This window comes from Carcharodon carcharias, chromosome 7, assembly GCF_017639515.1.
Source record: "Carcharodon carcharias isolate sCarCar2 chromosome 7, sCarCar2.pri, whole genome shotgun sequence".
NCBI classification, from domain to species: domain Eukaryota; kingdom Metazoa; phylum Chordata; class Chondrichthyes; order Lamniformes; family Lamnidae; genus Carcharodon; species Carcharodon carcharias.
In genome coordinates this window covers 63,600,795-63,619,248 of record NC_054473.1, presented here as the reverse complement: position 1 = coordinate 63,619,248, position 18,454 = coordinate 63,600,795, and the positions used below count along the sequence as shown (strand labels likewise).

The following is an 18,454-nucleotide window of genomic DNA, read 5'->3' as shown; positions in this document are numbered from 1 at the left end:
GAAATATCTCAGTTCTCAGATATTTGAACCATTTGTCTTCTAGGATCTCCCTGTTAACCCTTTTAGCAACCCAGAACGTCTATAATTTTTTCAGAATGCTCTTATTCCTAACAATGTGTCCCGGATGTCGTCTTTTTGTGTCCAGTACATGTTCTGTATTGCCAATAAAATACTTTTTCTCGAAATTTGTAGTCTCAGTTGCTGCCAGACAAGCTGAGTATTTCCAGCATTCTCTACTTTTTTAATTTATGACTTCCAGCGTCCACAGAATTTTCCTTTTGTGTTACTCTGACTGAATTGGGCCGTAGTTAGATTGGTGTAACAAAAATTTTCTCTGCGCCTATTTTGCAGCCACTGAAACCCATTGACTGGAATGGACCTGGTATGAAATACAAAGTTAGCTGGAGACGTCAAGGAGCTAACACAACATGGAATGAGCAAATAGTCAAGAAGCATCACCATTTTGTTATGAATACCTCAACATTCATACCTTATGACATCAAGGTGCAAGCATTAAATGATATTGGACCAGGCCCTGATCCAAAGATAATAACAGGATATTCAGGAGAGGATAGTGAGTATTTTTAACTTTTATTATACTTTGAGATGTCATTCTGTATCTCAGCAGTGCTGTAAAAATGTAGTTGTTGTTGTATGGCTTGTTTCCTTATCGCCCATATGAATCTCATCTTGGAAAGGACTTTCATTAGAGAGACATTGAAGTTGTAGGTAATGGGAGATATTTTGGTTAATTGTTATAATTGCTAAGGCAATTGCTTCTATATTGAAATGTAAGATTATTATATACATATACTTTAGTGACTTTTTCACACATGAAGAAATTTTGAAAATAAGAGATTGATTGTTTAATGGATACAGCATTCCAGTGGTCTTGGTACTGGATTAATAATCTAGAGGTTGTGAGTTCAATTCCCATAAAGGCATGTTGTGGAAATGAATTCAATAATTCTGCTAATTTGTGGACTAACACTATAACATGACCATGAAACCTGCCAGATTGTTGTTTAAAAAAAGAAATCAACAAGCTTATTGTTCGTAAAAGGCAATGCACCACATGTTCTGGCTTGCATGTAGCTCCAGTCCCACACTTTGTGGTTGATTCTTAATGCACTCAAGGAAATTAGAGATAGCAATGCATATTGGCTTGCCATTAGCATCCACATCTGAAAAATAACTACCAATTGGTGGCAGCGTTCCATCTCGTAAGACCATGGTTTGAAATAAAATACCAATATGTTCCCCACGAACTAGTGAGCGTGCATGTATCTGTAAAATTTCCAACTACACACTTACCTCATACATTGTTTCACTTGCCTTTCAACGTTCCATTTGGAGCTCAGCTCCTTTATACAGGAAATTCAGATGAGTATCCCCGTAATATCTTAGAGGTAGAAAGGGAACAAGTTGTGGGGGCGGGGAGTGGAGTGTGGATGGGAGGCTGGCAGGAGGGCAGGTTTTCCCTGACCCAGTCAAATTTAACAGCAGCACCAGCTTTAACTTTTTCCAGTAGGTTTCCCCAGACACAGCCAGCCAGATTGACAATTAAGTTGGAAATTGCATTGGAGAGATGGAGGAAGAGAGTAAGGGATTACAGGGTGGCAGGAGAGAGTTTTTTTTAACCCTTTCATGGAATGTGGACATCACTGGCAATGCCAGCATTTGTTGTCCATCCCTAATTGCCCTTAAACTGAATGGCTTCTTGGAATGTTTCAGAGGCTGGTTAAAAGTCAACAACATTACAATGGGTCTGGAGCCACGTGTAGGCCAAACCAAGTAAGGATTTCCTTCCCAATGGGACATCAGGAAACCAAATGGGTTTTTATGACAATTGAAGATAGTAATGGTGACCAAGAAACTGAGACTGGCTTTTATATTCCAGATTTACTAACTGAATTCAAATTCCACCAGCTGCAGTGAGATTTGAACCTGTGTCCCCAAAGCATTAGCCTGGTTCATTTGGATTGCTAGTCTAGTGACATTACCACTACACCACTGTCCCCCCACAGAGTAGGATACCGCAGGGTGGGGAGGAGAATAGTCAGATATGGGCTGAAGGGAGAGAGTTGGATGTTTCAGGGCTGAGACAAGAGGGTTGGTTATTGCAGGGTTGGGGTGGGAGACAGTTGGATATCTCAGGACTGGGCAGAGAAATTCGGAGATTGCAGGGCTGAGGGGAGAGTTGAATATAGCAGGACTGGGCAGAGAGGGTCAGATATTGCAGGACTGGGCAGAGAGGGTCAGATATTGCAGGACTGGGCAGAGAGGGTCAGATATCGCAGGACTGGGCAGAGAGGAGTCGGGTATCGCAGGAGTGGGCAGAGAGGAGTCGGGTATCGCAGGAGTGGGCGAAGAGTATCAGATATCACACTGTGAAGGGTAGTCGCTGATCCTGGGATAAAGGGACCTGATTGCGTTCAATGGAGAGGGATTGGCAAATCAAGGGGATCTGATAGTGTTTAAGTGTAAACTTGGCTGGCTGGCTGGGGTGTGGGAAGGGAAGAGCATTCAAGCTTTAGCTGACGCACAAACTGCTATAAAGGCATTTTGCTGATGGCTGCAGCCTTTCATGCTCCTATTCAGCTGTCCTTTGTCCCAAATCTTGGGAAACCAGCCTACTGGTATAAAAACTCAAAGCAAAGCTAAACTGGAGGCTCCTTAAAATAATTTAGTGACCAACTTGCTTACTGAGAGGCATGTCCTCACCTGTTCCCAACCTGCTTCCATTAAAAGCAGAAGGGATGGATTGCCCATTTTAATTTTTTTAATAAAAACAGAAAGTGCTGCAAAAGCTCAACAGGACTGGCAGTATCTGTGGAGAGAGAAACAGAGTTAATGTTTTGAGTCCAATCACCCCATGAGGAGCCAATGATCACTGGCTGAAAGAGTTGTCAGAGCAGGCAGGGAATGGAAAATCAGTGACTTTTCTCACTGATGCCCTGAAACAATTTCTACAGTTTTGTTCTCTCTCGTTGCAACAGGTTCAAATTTATGTCATGCTATGTGCTTGCTAATTACCTCCAACAGCTCTGTTTTGCAAGTGAAAATAGAAAATGACTGTCTTATTCTGAGAAAAAATTATACACATTTGCATGGTTTATCTTACAACATATAAAGTATATCTTTAGCATGGAACAAAAGAAGCTTTAGGACAATTACAAAATATAACTCAAATACTGCTTTGATATTTCAGATTCAAGGTTTTCCTATAAAATATGCTATTTGCATAATATGGTATAATATATTCATAGCAGCATTGGTAAATCCACAGAGAAAAGCTACTGCAGGACATCCGAAATTCAGTTGTGGTGAACCCTGTGAAGAAATGTCTAAAATTTATAGCTTATTTTTAAAGACCAAAGGAGGACAAAAACAGGCTGCTAGTCTGGGCAGACATGTGACAAATGAAATTTAATGCAGAGAAGTGTGAAGTCAGATCTTTTGGTAGGAAGAATGAGGTGAGGCAATATAAAATAAAGGATACAATCAAAAGGAGCTGCAGGAGCAGAGGGATCAGTGGGTATATATACACAAATTATTGAGGATGGCAATTCAGATTGAGAAAGCTGTTAAAAAAGCACATGGGATCCTGGGTTTTATAAATAGCAACATAGAGTGCAAAAGTAATGAGGTTATGGTGAACTTTATGAAATGCTGGTTCAGCCTCAACTGGAATATTGTGTCTAATTCTGGGCACCATACTTCAGGAAGAATTTGAAGCTTTTAGGGAGCATGCAGAAAAGATTTACAAGAATGGTTCCAGGGATGAGGGACTTCAGTTACTTGGATAGATTGGAGAAGTTGGTGTTATTCTCCATAGAGAAGGGAAGATTAAGAGGAAATTTGATAGAGGTGTTCAAAGTCATGAGGGGTCTGGACAGAATAGTTAGGGACAAGCTGTTCCCATTGGTAGAAGGGTTGAGAACCAGAGGAGACACATTTAAGGTGTTTGGGAAAATAGCTTGAGGGGACTTGAGAAAAACTTTTTACACAGGGGTTAGGATCTGGCATGTACTGCCTGAGAGTTTGGTGGCAGCAGATTCAGTCAGGACTTTCAAAAAGTAATTGGAAAATTATTCAAAGAGAAAAATAATTGCAGGGATGCAGGAAAAAGCCAGAGCAGTGAATTGATCTGAGTAACTGTTCTGAGATCCGGCTTGGACATGATGGGGCTGAATAGCCTTCTTCTGGGCTGTAACCAGCTCTGATTCTATTCTCTGATCATCAACCCCCAACCCCCACACCAACCTCTACCTTGCCCAAATCTGTAGGTGGAATGCCACATCTCACTACATTTGAGCCAACAATTTTTGCAGGATTACGGTGGGTCTGTCACAACTTTGCAAGCATAAATGAACATGCTCTGAAACAGTGTATTGATAGAAAGTAGCAGTGACTGTTGCATCTACATACACAATAGGGATTGCAGAACATTGAACTATAGTCATAAAATAATGGATGTCTCAATATGGTTGAGTGATATGAATATTATTTGCAGTCTCGATGAGAAAAGGTGTCATTTTACTAATACTACAGGTCTGATACTTCAGTTATTAGCTTTTCTTTCAATACATTATCTGTGAATTTGATCTGTTATACTCTCTGCTTCCACATTACCCTTTGTCCAGAAAAAAAATGAATTAAATTTACAAACCTCAGTGCAAGAACTAACTTTTAGTTTATAACTGCGCAAGGACTTTTGCTCCAAATTTCTTGCTTACAGGCATCGCAGCTGTCAGAGCAGGGGGACGAGAAACCTGTCTCTAGCTCTGCTGAAGCCACAAGGATAGCACCATGCAGAATAGGAAAAGGGAATAAAAGACTTTTAGCTGCACAAAGAGTTTCATTTGGATGCTGGTAATGTCAGTCTCATTATGCATACGAATGCTTTAATGAATCATGCACTTTATTTCAAGTCTCCATGGCCCATTCGTCTCCATTGTTACTGTTTGGGTTTGAAATGCAATCAATTCTACATGTCTCATCTGGCTTTCTGTAGTCAGGTGATCTCTGCTATGAGGCAGTCTCTGTAAGCAGACATCTTAAGATCAGTCCAATAAAGACTTACAGTGACAAAGCACTGAGAAGCTCTGCTGTCTTCAAACATGATACAGTTACCTCCCACCTTCCAAATAGACATTAGTATTTAAGAGAATGGTATAACTAGAGTGGAAGATGAGAAAATGGTGCAAATTATATGGAGGAATTATTGACTTTGGGAATGACTTGTATTGACACATATGAGGCAGTGGAGGTACAGTAGGTTATTGTGCCTTATGGCTTCACATGCTCAGGTTATCTGAACCATTCCTGAATGAGTCCCGTGCAGATTTCTCTGGCAATGAGGCGAGCACCCTGGACAAATCAGGCTCCTTCTTACCCATATTCTTCCTCCTCTAAGGACGCACAGCCAGCATCACTATCCTCCTCTTGTAGCTCCAGCCCTCTCTGCAGGACGGTGTTATGCAAGGCACAGCAGATCTGAATACCCCTGCTGGGGTCCATGCTGCAGGACACCACGAGATCTGTTAAGACACCTGAATCACATTTTCAGTAACCCACTGGTTTGCTCTATATATACCCTTATGGTTATGTGACTCTAGCTGTATCTTTCATCTGCATCCATGGTAAGGTTCCTCATAGGTCTCATCTGGTATGTCTTTTGAGGGTAGCCCCTCTGTTTAAGGAGTCACCTGGTCATTCTGCTTGGAGGTGCGAAGGTCTTTGGGAAATGTGACTGGTGCAGAATGAAGGCATCATGGCAGCTTCCAGGCTATCCTGTACAGACATGCATGAAAACCACCTGGTTTCAAGCTGCTACTATGCAGTAGCAAGACAAGTGGTATTTTCCACTAACAGGATGCTGCCATCAAACCAAAAAGATGTTCTGCCCACCACACAAATGTGTAATGTGGTATATGATTTTCACTGCTGGTGCAATGCCAGGTAGATTGGCCATATGTCCTAATGACTGGCAGATCGTATCAAACAGCATGTCCTGTTGGCTATTCACAGTAGGCGGACTACTGACCATATTCAACTAGCCTGTGCTTGCAAAAACTCAGAACATAAGGTCTAAAGTTCGATGTGCTTCTGTGATTGGGCAGCATTTGCTGAACAATTCCGAGTGTGCTAAGAATTAGACTAACAACCTATTTTAGATCATCATTCAGGCTCGCAATGTGGCTCACTTACCGTTGCTAGAAGTTATATATATTCAGTGCTACATATATTCATATGCAAAAACCTATCCACCACAGGCAAAAGGAATATGCCCAGGCATTGCACCTATTTTGAATTAAACAAAAGAGCAGAGGACAATTGTTTCATGGCACATTTTCTATGGCAATGCCTCAACCAATCAGAGTTGACTTCCCAACTAATTGGCACCTTTTTCTCATGCAGCATAAATTGTTGCACCCTTTGAAATTTGGCATTCCTGCATCTGCCCTGTTGAATGCAAGACAAAAAGCTTTGACAATGTCTCTTTTTTTCAACAATACTAAAGTAACAAAAAATTTCATTTTCTTTTAAATAGGTTAGTCCTTTATTGTTCAAGTTGGTTTTTAACATCGTAGAAACTTTTGTGATTGCTGATAAAATGTAGATACATTCGTGCAGTATCTAGGGGAAAGTAGAATATCTGTGGCAAGAACTTAAGAGAACAGGACTAGGCAATTTCCCTCCCCCCTCAAAGAACAGTTCAGTTCCACCATTCAATGTGATCATGGCTGGTCTGTTTCCTAACTCTACTCACCCACCCTTGGTCCATATCGCTTGCTTCCCTTGATGGAAATGTATTGATCCTGGTTTCAAAACAGCTAATTGAATTAGCATCTATTGCTTTCTGCATGAAGAAGTGTTTGTTAACTTGTCTCCTGGGTGGCCCGGCACTGATTTTAAGATTATGAGTTAGAACTCATTACCGGGCGGTGAGGGCAAGAACACTGGAGCTTGGTTTTCATACATCTACAAGCTTTTATTTACAGAGACACAATGGCTCATGAGGCACCACCAATCCCTTTTTCACCCTGCGCCTATATATGAGTACAGGTGAATCCTAATTAATACCTACCATCTGAGTACAATTAACACTCAATTGATATACAATTAACATTATGTCACCCTGTCCTAGACTTCTCCACAAACAGAAAATAATTATTTCTATCCACCCTATCAATTTCTTTCAAAATTCTCAGTTCACGTAATGCCTACTCATTATCTAATCCTTGAAGTTCTTTTAGATTCTGGTAAATCAGTGGCATACTCCTTCCAAGACCAGAATATTCTTTTTGAGGTGTGGTGCCCCAAAACTGAATACAAACGGGGTCTGAACAAGACCCTGTACTGCTGAAGCATAACTTCCTCATTTTGTCATTCATACCCTTGAAATAAGTGCCTACATTCCAATAGCCTTTTTGATTACATTTTGCCCTATGCACTAGTTTTTGTAATTTGTGTACTTGGATCCCCAAGTCACTTTGCTCCTCGGCAATTGCAGATTCTAATATCACACATGGGAACATAGGAGCAGGAGTAAGCCATTCGGGCCCTCAAGCCTGCTCTGCCATTTAACTAGAACATGGCCGATCTTCTACCTCAGTGCCATCTTCCTGCACTATCCACATATCCCTTGATGTCACTGGTATCTAGAAATCTATCGACCTCTGCTTTGAACATACTCAATGACTGAGCCTCCACAACCTTCTGTGGTAGAGAATGCCAAAGCTTCACCACCCACTATCTGAAGAAATTTCTCCTCATCTCAATCCTTAATAGCATACAGCTTATTTTGAGACTATGCCCCATGGTTCTAAAGCACCACCCTGCCCCAGCCCTGCCCCAATCAGGAGGAACATTCTTCCTGCATCTACCCTGTAGGAATTAAGTATTTAGGAAATACTGTGGTTTACCTTTCTTGTGTCCAACATGGATCACTCCATAGGTATCCACATTAAACTTAATTTTCCATAATTGTGCCTACTCACTTAATTTGTCCATGACCCCTTTCAATTTCCTGCCCCACTCTGGTCTATATTTTGAGAGCGAATTTCACGGGTTAGTTAAGATTCACCAAGTTTATCACGACAAGTAGCATCAGACTGGTGGGAGGCCTATTCTGTTTTAGGCAGAAGATTTGGAAGTGCTAATTTAAAAAGACATCTCATTTTGAAATAAAATTGAATAAAATTAATGAGCTTGTTAACCTATATGCACTTGCCTTCAAGCAAGAGTGAAATTATGATGGTGTTGTTATGAGCGTTTATGGTAAATGAGCAGAAGCTTAATTCAAAACAGAAGAATTTAAAAGTAATATTTTATCACTGTGAAGTTGAGATAAAGTCATATACTTAGGTTGCATATTGTTTCTAATTAAGTTCTCATATTAGATGCATAGTGCAGGGAAACACTGATTTTGAAAGCCATCAGATTGCCTCCAGTGACCAAGTCAGTGGTAGTCATTAGTTCACATGAAGCTAGCCTTCTTTATTCTGAGTTTCCAGGTGCCTATTGATCTGAACATAAGATGATTTGATGATCCTTGCACTTTGGTAAAAAGTCAGTATTTTATTTTGAAAAGATCTCTTTAAGACCAAAGTGAAACTAGGGTAATTCTGGAAAGGAGGCAAAGTAGTTTTCCTGGGTATGGGGTGATTAGACTTCTGAGAAATGCCACGTGACCTAAGGTTGCTGTGGGCAAGAAAGTTAAATGGCAAAGAGTAAATAGATAGCTAATTGGATCAGATTACAGCTGGTCTCAGAACACAGAAAGACCAATAGCTGTGTATAGAACAGAATCTGCAGTTGAGGGGACCAGAGGACACACATTTAGCTGGAGCTGCAAATGTATTACAGGTAAAAGGACAAAAAGGTGAAGACAGGGAGAGCAGGGATTGTGGATTGGGCAAGACTACTGCTGCTGTTTCAATTTTGCCAGAGCCAACCAGACAGTTCAAAAGGCACAGAGAAAGGAGTCACTGGGGATCCTGTGCATTCAAGACTGTTGTGAACCTTGTGTTATGGCATGGCTGAGCTGCTCAAATCCCAGAAGGAAACCTGGAACAGCTGACAAAACAGTTTTTGCAATTTGTATGGTATGAGGAGTGGTGCTGAAAAACAGGAAATGATGTCCCAGGCTACTTGTGATAATTTTTGTAGTAAAATAAACATTTATTAAAAGAATAAAGAAAAAACAATTAAAACACAATTACACTTAAATACAAGAATGGCTTCACACAATAAACAGTACTTTAAAACAGTTCCGCAAATCTTTACTTCCCTCAGAGCTAACCTTCCCCTTTCCTGTTCAGCAACTATCCTTATAAATTCTAAAATCTATAGAATTCCTGTAATTTTTTTTTTACCACACAGCAATTTTTCCTTGGGGTGTCCTCTGAGGCTGACAGCAACTGGGTCTTCAGGTTTGGCCTTCACACACTACCTTCTTGGAGTTCTGCCCAGCTATCCTGCTGCCATCTGGGAGATCTGACCAGCTACTCTGCTGTCTTCTGGAGATCCAAGCAGCTATCCCCTCACATATGCTTCAGTGTTTCCTTAAATGCATTCCTTCCCTTTGATCTCTCTATCATCTTGAACAGTCTCTTCAGAAATGTTTTCTTCCCAGAATTGATTAAATCATTCTTTACTTTAACTCAGACTTGTAAAAACAAACTTACCCTAACTTTACCTTATTTCCTTACACCTTTTTACAACCTGCATACACCCGCTTTGAACTAAAACACCTCAATTCAAACTATTCCTGTTATTGCTTTATGTAAAACTCTGATTGAATTTCCCCTTGTTTCATTAACATATCAAACCAATTTCTTACTGTTGACTTTAGACCCTTGCTGTCACTCTAGTTCTTAATCCAATTACAGGCTGACTTCCAGTACATAAGAAAATATGCCAGGGTTATTACCAGAAGAAAAACATTACAAGTTCTGGGTTTCTTGACAATTGGTAGAACATGGCTGCCGGTGAAAGTGATTAGAGGGCCCAATCCATTGAGTAGGAAGTGAGAGAGTCAATGCACCAGAGGCTGAGTTGGAATGACTGGAGATTGCACAAGGTGCCACATTTGTGCAGGAAATGATGCATGACTTCTTGAGGCCGCTTTATTGTATCAACTCTTTAAAGTGAAATTTACCTTTTTATTCGAAAATTTCCTTTTCCTGTTAATTAACATCTGAATTATGTTGATTTTAGTTTGTTTGTTAAGTAAATATTAGAAAAAGTTAAATCTCATCCATAAGTTTTCTTTCTATTGGCATTGTGCCAATTCTTTTATTAGTTATCTGCCTCTATGAGGACAATAACAACGTAGTTCACAAAATAACTTTGTAATGGGAGGGCGAAACAAAGGTAGCATGCCCTTCAAGATTTACAGCAGCCATGTATGTTTTAGCCTCTCATATTGTTCAAAGAAAATAGTATAATGATTGTATCTCCACACAATTGAGAATCCTACTGTTCATGCAGATTCTGTCATAAATCTGATGGATTTTGATAGCTCTATGAGCTTGTGGCAACATTTTCCTTCCCCCTTCCTGTGTGATGTGCCACAACGTTCATTAGGTAAATATAACATTGCCTATTTTAGCCTGTTGTTCCATAAAGTGTATTTATGGCAACAAAAATAACACGCTGCTAGGTCCAGTAATTTTTAAGCTTCAAAAATTTGTAAAATTTCCCATGACATCTATAATCCTAAGAAGGATGTCAACATTTGAGTCCTTGTTTTTGTATATACCTATGAGACATTCTAGATGCATGATCAAACAAACTGCGGAACATCCATCTATCAACATGTCTCTATTTTGGTTGGTTGCGTTCCCATAGAACATTTCATTAGTCACAAATACAAAATGTGAATTTTAATCTCTGTTATCTTGGTGCAAAAGCCGACAACATGTGTAAAAATCAGTAAAGCATGTGTTCTGAATAAATTCAAATAAATGAATATCTACAGGATATCCGTCCAAAATAGGATACATCACAGAAACCTTGAAGAAACTAGGGAAGAAATTGCCCAGGCTTCGTTAATACTTTTTGCCGAGTACTATTAGCTCTGAAAAGTAAAAGAAAGCAAATGAAGTGAAAAAATCAATTTGAAAATTATAGACCACTCACTCTAGCATCTACACTGTGGAAATTGTTTGAAATACTTTGGAAATTTTTAAAAATAATAAAAAGTATTTGTTTACACAGCTTCATCAATGAGAAATCAAGATTAACAAACTTACTAATTTTGTTGATTAGACATCGTAGTGGATGTAAGATATTTTTTGGACATTCAGAAGCCTCTTGTTTCAGTTACCACATGCAAGGCTTTTTTGATCTTAGGATATGGGAAACATGAGAAGTATGAATTTATTGTCTACCCTAGCTGCCCTAAAGAAGTGATGCTGCCCCTTCTCAGCTTCAATCTTTGTAATGATGGTACGTCCACAATCATGTCAGGTGGTAAATTCCATGAAGGCAAGATGGTATTTGACTTAGAGGAGGACTTTGAGGTTGAGAGTATTTTTTATCATTTCCTCTTGTCATTCCTATTGGAAGGTGATTGGTGAGTCGTTGAAGTGCATTCTTGAGCTGTACATACTGTTCCATAGCACACCAGTGGCATAGGTGCCAATCAAGCAGGCTGTATTGTCCTATATGGAGTTGAGTAACTTGACCATCAATGCAACTACATAACTACAGTGTGTGTGATGAATATTTTGACTTGTGGATGAAGGAGTGATTTTGAGCAATCAGAAAATAAACTAATTGTTGCTGAGTATACAAGCATTTTTCAACTATTATAGCCATGGTGTTGTTAGGGCTGGTACAGTTGAGCGTTTAGTCAGTGTTAATACCCAGGATACTGATAGCGGGTTTTGATCATGGTGACATCCAAGGCAAAAAGAGGTGCGTGGGTATTTCTATTTTTTATTACTATTCATTCATGGGATGTGGGCATCGCTAGCTAGGCCAGCATTTATTGCCCATCCCTAATTGCCCTTGTTCAGAGAGCATTTTTAAGAGTCAACCACATTGCTTTGGGTCTGGAGTCACATGTAGGCCAGCAGACTTCCCAGATTAAATTTTAAAAATTATTTTTAAAAAATAAAATACACACTGCTGCCACTGAGTGTCAGTGGTGGAGGGAGTGAATGTTTGTGGATGGGGTGTCAATCAGGCGGACTGCTTTGTCCTGGATGATTTGAAACTTCTTAAGTGTTGTGGGAGCTGCACTCATCCAGGCAAGTGGGGAGTATTCCATTACACTCCTGACTCATGCCTTGTAGATGGTGGACAGGCTTTGGGGAGACAAGAGGTGGATTACTCCTCATACGATTCCTAGCTAAGCAAGTGCTGCTTGATAGCACTGTTGATGACCCCTTCCATTACTTTACTGATGATCGAGAGTAGACTGATGGGGCGGTAATTGGCCAAGCTGGATTTGTCCCGCTTTTTGTGTACAGGAGTACCTGGGCAATTTTCCATATTGTCGGGTAGATGCCAGAATTCTAGCTGCACTGATACAGTTTGCCTAGTGGCATGGCAAGTTCTGGAGCACAAGTCTTCAGCGCTATTGCCGGAATATTGTCAGGGCCTTTGCAGTATCTAATACCTTCAGCTATTTCTTGCTATCACATGGAGTGAATCGAATTGGCTGAAGCCTGGTATCTGTGATGCTGGGGACCTCCAGAGGAGACCAAGATGGATCATCCGCTCAGCATGTCTTGCTGAAGAGTGTAGCAAAGGCTTCAGCCTTATCTTTTAGCACTGATGTGCTGGGCCCCTCCATCATTAAGGATGGGGATATTTGTGGAGACTCCTCCTCCAATGAATTGTTTAATTGTCCATCACCATTCACAACTGGATTTGGCAGCACTGCAGAACTTAGATCGGATCTGTTGGTTCTGGAATCGCTTAGCTCTGACTATTGCTTGCTGCTTATGCTGTTTGGCTTGAAAAATAGCCCCATGTTGTAGCTCACCAATTTGACACCTCATTTTTAGGTATGCCTAGTGCAGCTCTTGGTATGCCCTCCTGCACTTTTCATTGAATCATGGTTGCTCCCCTGGTTTGATAGGGTATATGCTGGACCTTGAGGTTACAGATTGTGTTCGAGTACAATTCTGCTGCTGCTGATGGCCCGCAGCACCTCATGGATACCCAATCTTGAGTTGCTTGATCTGTTCGAAATCTATCCCATTCAGTATGGTAGTAGTGCCACACAACACGACGGAGGGTATCCTCAATATGAAGACAGGACTTTGTTTCTGCAAGGACTGTGCGGTGGTCACTCCTACTGAGACTGCCTTGGACAGATGCATCTGAGGCAGGCAGGTTGGTGAGGATGAGGTCAAGTATGTTTTTTTCCCTCTTGTTGGTTCCCTCACCAGCTGCCGGCGACCCAGTTAGCAGCTATATCCTTTAGGACTCGGCCAGCTCGGTCAGTAGTGGTGCTACTGAGTCACTCTTGTTGATGGACATTGAAGACCCCCATCCAGAATATATTCTACACCCTTGCCACTCTTACTGTTTCCTCCAAGTGGTGTTCAACATGGAAGTGTGCTGATTCAGCAGTTGAGGGGTAACAGTACATGGAAATCAGCAACTGGTTTCCTGGAAATGCTTTATTTCTTGGCACTTAGATGATATGAATGCCATCTGCCATATGTGAACCCAAGCATTATGTTGCTCAGATCCTGCTGTAGTCTGGCAGGAGTTGCATCATTATCAGATGAGTTGTGAGTGGAGTTGGATACTATAGAATCATCAATTATTAGTTCCACTCCCCACTGAATGTCAGAGGTAAGGTCATTGGTGAAGTGGGTAAATGTGGCTTGGCTGAGCAGAGTGCCCAGAGGAGTTCTGACAGCAATATCATGAAGTTGTGATGATTGGCCTCCATCTTCCTTTGTGTCAGGCATCACAATTACTGAAGAACTTTCCCCTTGACTGCCTCCCAGCCCTCTGACCACCACACCCTCCACTGACCTTAGTTGTGATGGGGCTTCTTGGTGGCAGTGACTGTCAGATGTCTTTATGTCAGGCTTAGTAATTCAATAATTGTTTCCATGAATTAAAATAAAATTAAGAATCATGCAATGTGTAGCAAATTAGTTAGCTCAATTTCAAATTCACCTAACAATAGGAAAATGCTCTGAACTCGGGGCAGTAATCTGCAGGAGCCACTGGAGCTCATGCTGTTCAAGCACTCCCTAAACAGCAAAAGGAAAGTATTTATACAATATTATAACATCCAATAAGGGTGTTTTTAAAACATGCATTAATGGGATGTGAGTGTCACTAGCAAGGTGATGTAGGCACACCCGTAGTGCTGTTAGGGAGGGAATTCCAAGATTTTGACCAAGCAGCAATGAAGGAATGGTGATCAGATTCTAATTCGGGATGATTATGGAGGGGAACTTGCAGGCTGTGATGTTTTTATACTTCTTCATCATTGTTCTTCTGGGTTGTAGAGGTCGGGGGTTTGGAAGGTGGTATCAAAGAAGCCTTAGCAATTTGCTGCAGTGCATCTTGCATATGGTAAACGCTGCTTTCCACTGTGTCCTGATGGTGGAGAAAGTCAATGCTTAAGGTGGTGAATCGGGTACCAATCAAGCAGGCTGCTTTGTCCTGGATATTGTTGAGCTTCTTGAATGTTGTTGGAGCTGCACTCATCCAGGCAAGTGGAGAGTACTCCATAACACTCCTGACTTTGGTGGACAGGCTTTGAGGAATCAAGAGGTGAGTTACTAATCACAGAATTCCCATTCTCTCACTTATGCTTGTAGCCACTGTATTTTTATGGCTGGTCCAGTTAAGTTTTTGGTCAATAGTGACCTCAAGGATTTTGATAGTCGGGGATTCAATGATGGTGACATTGTTGAATATTAAGGGGAAGTGTTATATTCTGTCTTGTTGGAGCTGGTCGTTGCCTAGCACCTGTGTGAAATGAATGCTATTTGCCATTTATCAGTCAAAGCTTGCATGCCATTAAGGTTTTGTGGCATGCAGACACAGACTGCTTAGTATGTGCGGTGTTGCGATTTGCACTGAACCCTGTGCAGTCATCAGCAAATATATCCACTCCTGACCTTAGGATGGAGGGAAGCTCATTGATGAAGCAGTTGAAGATGGATGGGCCTAGGGCATTAGATTGACGAATTCCTTCAGCAAAGAGATGATGTGGCTGAGATATTGACCTCCAACAACCATAACCATCTTCCTTTATGCAGGTATGATGTCAACCAATGGAGAATTTACCATTGATTCCCAATTACTTCAACTTTTCTCAGCCTTCTTTAAGCCACCTGCAGTCAAATGCTGCATAGACTCATCTCATGTCTTGAATTCATCCCTTTTGTTGATGTTTGGATCAAGGCTATAATGAGGTCTGGAGCTAAGTAGAACTAGCGGAACCCAAACTGAGCCTCGGTGAGTAGAGTAAATACTGCTTAATAGTACTGTTGTTGACAGCTTCCTTCGCTTTGCTGATGATTGAGAATCAATGATAGGGCAGTAATTGGCTGGAGTGGATTTGTCCTGCTTTTTGTGGACAGGTCATAGCCGAGCAATTTTCAACATTGGGTTGGTGTCAGTGTTATAGCTGTACTGGAACAACTTGGATAGGGATGCAGCTGAAACATAGGATTTCAGTACCACAGCTGGGATGTTGTTAGGGGCAATCATCTTTGCTGTATCAATGTCAGGTGATGATTAATAACCTTATAAGAGAGGCATACAATACATTTAGAAATATATTACCCAATTAATCGGAAATCCTGCTCATTTTTTTACAGCAGTATGAGTGTGGCTCGAGCCAATGTGCTTGAAAGTTGGATTTATGTTAAAAAAAAATGAAGTTAACCATAGCAATAGTACATGATCTAGCATTTAACCGACTTAACTGGTCTGCATTGATTTTTAGCTTACTATTGTCTGTTACAGCTCAAATCAGACTATTTTTAAAACTAGCTTATAATATAACATACTTTAATTCCTTTTGTGTGAAATAAGATACATATAACAGATATAGTTGCAGCATTTATCTTAAACTTTGATGAAGTGCATTGAATTTCAGTAGTTCATGGCTTTCACCTAAGTGTCTTTCTCTAACAGCATGCTGCAAGATTGTTGATCTCCCCAACTGCATATATGAATTTAAATCTTGGTCGCAAATTATATTGGAAGCTGGACTTTTGCTAGAGGCCACTTAACCTGAGGTTGAAAAGATAGAAGGAAAAGTTCTGCAACACTGGAATAAAGATTCTGGCAAGATGATCAAAAGCAGCATTAATCACTTGATGATATCCCTCAGCAAAACTGTTTTTTCCTCAGTTAAATGGTGAAGACTATGGCAACAGTGCATATTCTAGCATTTATGTGATGGAACTGGTCTTCATTGATTTTTAAATTACTGACGGTAGTTACAGCTCAAATCATTTTGAGACTTTTTTTTTAAACCAAATTATTATGCAGCATAATTTAACATGATGACAAGAGAACAGAGTTTGCCACAGGACTAAAGCTGGAAAAAACTTGCATAATTTATTTTCAGAATTGCAATAAACAACCTCTAACACCATCCTTTCATATTCTACACTGAGATAGAGATACATCGAGAGAATTAAGAGTTTTTGTCAATTGAGGCAAGATTTCCATATGAAACCAGATCTTACACATGTTAATCATATAGATTTTAGTGGATATTGCCTTGGAGTAGGGCTTTCATTTGTTACTTCATTGCAGTACAGGATGCAACGGAGAAGGCCATTTGTTGGATCAGCTTCTCGAGGATTTGTCTCAGAACCACCTGGACTCAGTTTGCATGCTTTCAAAAAACATTTCAGAAATATTCACTGGCACTATTGCCGCCAACTTATCCAGCATCTATGGCCAACCTTCTGGTCACCTTGGCACAAGCATCTGTTTACCCTGTCAGAGGAAGTAGCTTATGATCATCAATTAGCTTGTGTAGCATTCTCCTTTGCACAGTTTACTATAATTATAAAGCCCTGGCAAGCCTTTTCAACAGAAGATGCATTATTTGGCAGCAGCTCAGTCTCAATCCACAGCTTTCCTATGTATTTTAATAAAAATTGAGATATAACTTGGGTGCATTGCATCATAGCCACCATGACCTAAACCATATATTTTTATGAAGTTACCTATGAACAGTTGTTTTGATGTGCTGCAAAGCAGGGTGACAGTATGGTGGGACTTGAGATGGGACATAAGACTGGAAAGTCCCATCAACTTTTGCTTTCAGCAATACCTGAGGTCACAGAGTCTGCCACTGCCGGCCTCATGCTGCAGTGAGACATCACCTCTGTTGGGCTCAGGAAATACAGATGTCCTTGATTGCCATTGGTTCTGCGCTGCTCCCGGTGATTAAAGGCAACCTTGTCCTGCAGTAGAGAGAGCAGAATGTCACTGACAGTGTCACACTGTGTTTGGCTGATGCGCTTGCTACAGCTGAATAGCTGGTGATATGTGGATACACCAGGAGTAGGACTTGAGGTTGAAATCATTGGAATGTGTGTGAGGGTGAGTGAAGCACCTGGATGTTAGGCCTGAGTCCTGAATAGCAGCAAGTGATGCTTTGAGAGTGATAGGATGGGGAGCAGTGAACAGTGTGAGCAACAAGTGGCAAGGTGAATTAATTAGAAGGCAAAAAAAAATCAGTCCATTTTCTTCCTGGCTTTCTGACTGTGAGCACACTTCAGTGTGATTGGCTACTTACCCTGCTTAGTAACATCATTATTTCTGGACTGCTGGAGATCTCCTTGACTTAACTCTAGGTTCAACCTGATATCATGAAAGGGGAAATCCATGCGCAGAGATTTACCGACCTTTTTGGGCATCTTTCTTCAAGTCAGCAATGAGTGTTGTCAATGCCTCAGTGGGCTAGATTTTGCAGTCATTTAGTCCTTAAACTCCAGAGTGTCTGGCTAGTAAAGATAAGGTGGGACATTGGAGTATTGCATTCACCCAGCTACACTTTATGGGATGGTGTTCTGCAGAAAATGCTATAGTGAGATGGTCATTCCAGTTAGTTTGTTAAAATGCTGTTAAAATGCCTATTCCACTATCAACCACCCTTGATAGTAGCTGTCAGGGAGCCAAGTATAAGCCAATAAGAATGAGTTAATTAATGAGTGTCCCAGATAAGAAAAATAACTCGATTGGCCTGTTTGACTGTCCGGCAGTCAACGAATAAAAACTCCCCCACGAGGTGGATTTTTTTTGGCACTTTGGGAGTCTTAACATGTAGAAGATATTGGGATACTTGAAATTACTTTGATCAGTATGATCTAAACATTTAATTGGCATTTGTTAACATGAACCAAATATTTTCCTCTCCATTACATTACTGACTTATTTCAAACATCTAGGCTGAGATAAAAACAGAAAATGCTGGGAAAACTCAGGA

The 18,454-nt window shown here is 40.7% G+C and overlaps 1 protein-coding gene across 9 annotated transcripts in view; it reads left to right on the top strand.

The window, feature by feature from the left end:
- chl1b (cell adhesion molecule L1-like b) overlaps positions 1-18,454 on the top strand; it is a 727,052-nt gene that overhangs the window by 493,599 nt on the left and 214,999 nt on the right. For all 9 annotated transcript variants that reach the window (XM_041191219.1, XM_041191221.1, XM_041191227.1 and 6 more), the window contains one exon: positions 352-574. In XM_041191219.1, coding sequence (XP_041047153.1) covers positions 352-574 — 223 coding nt within the window. The remainder of the gene's footprint in view (positions 1-351; positions 575-18,454) is intronic.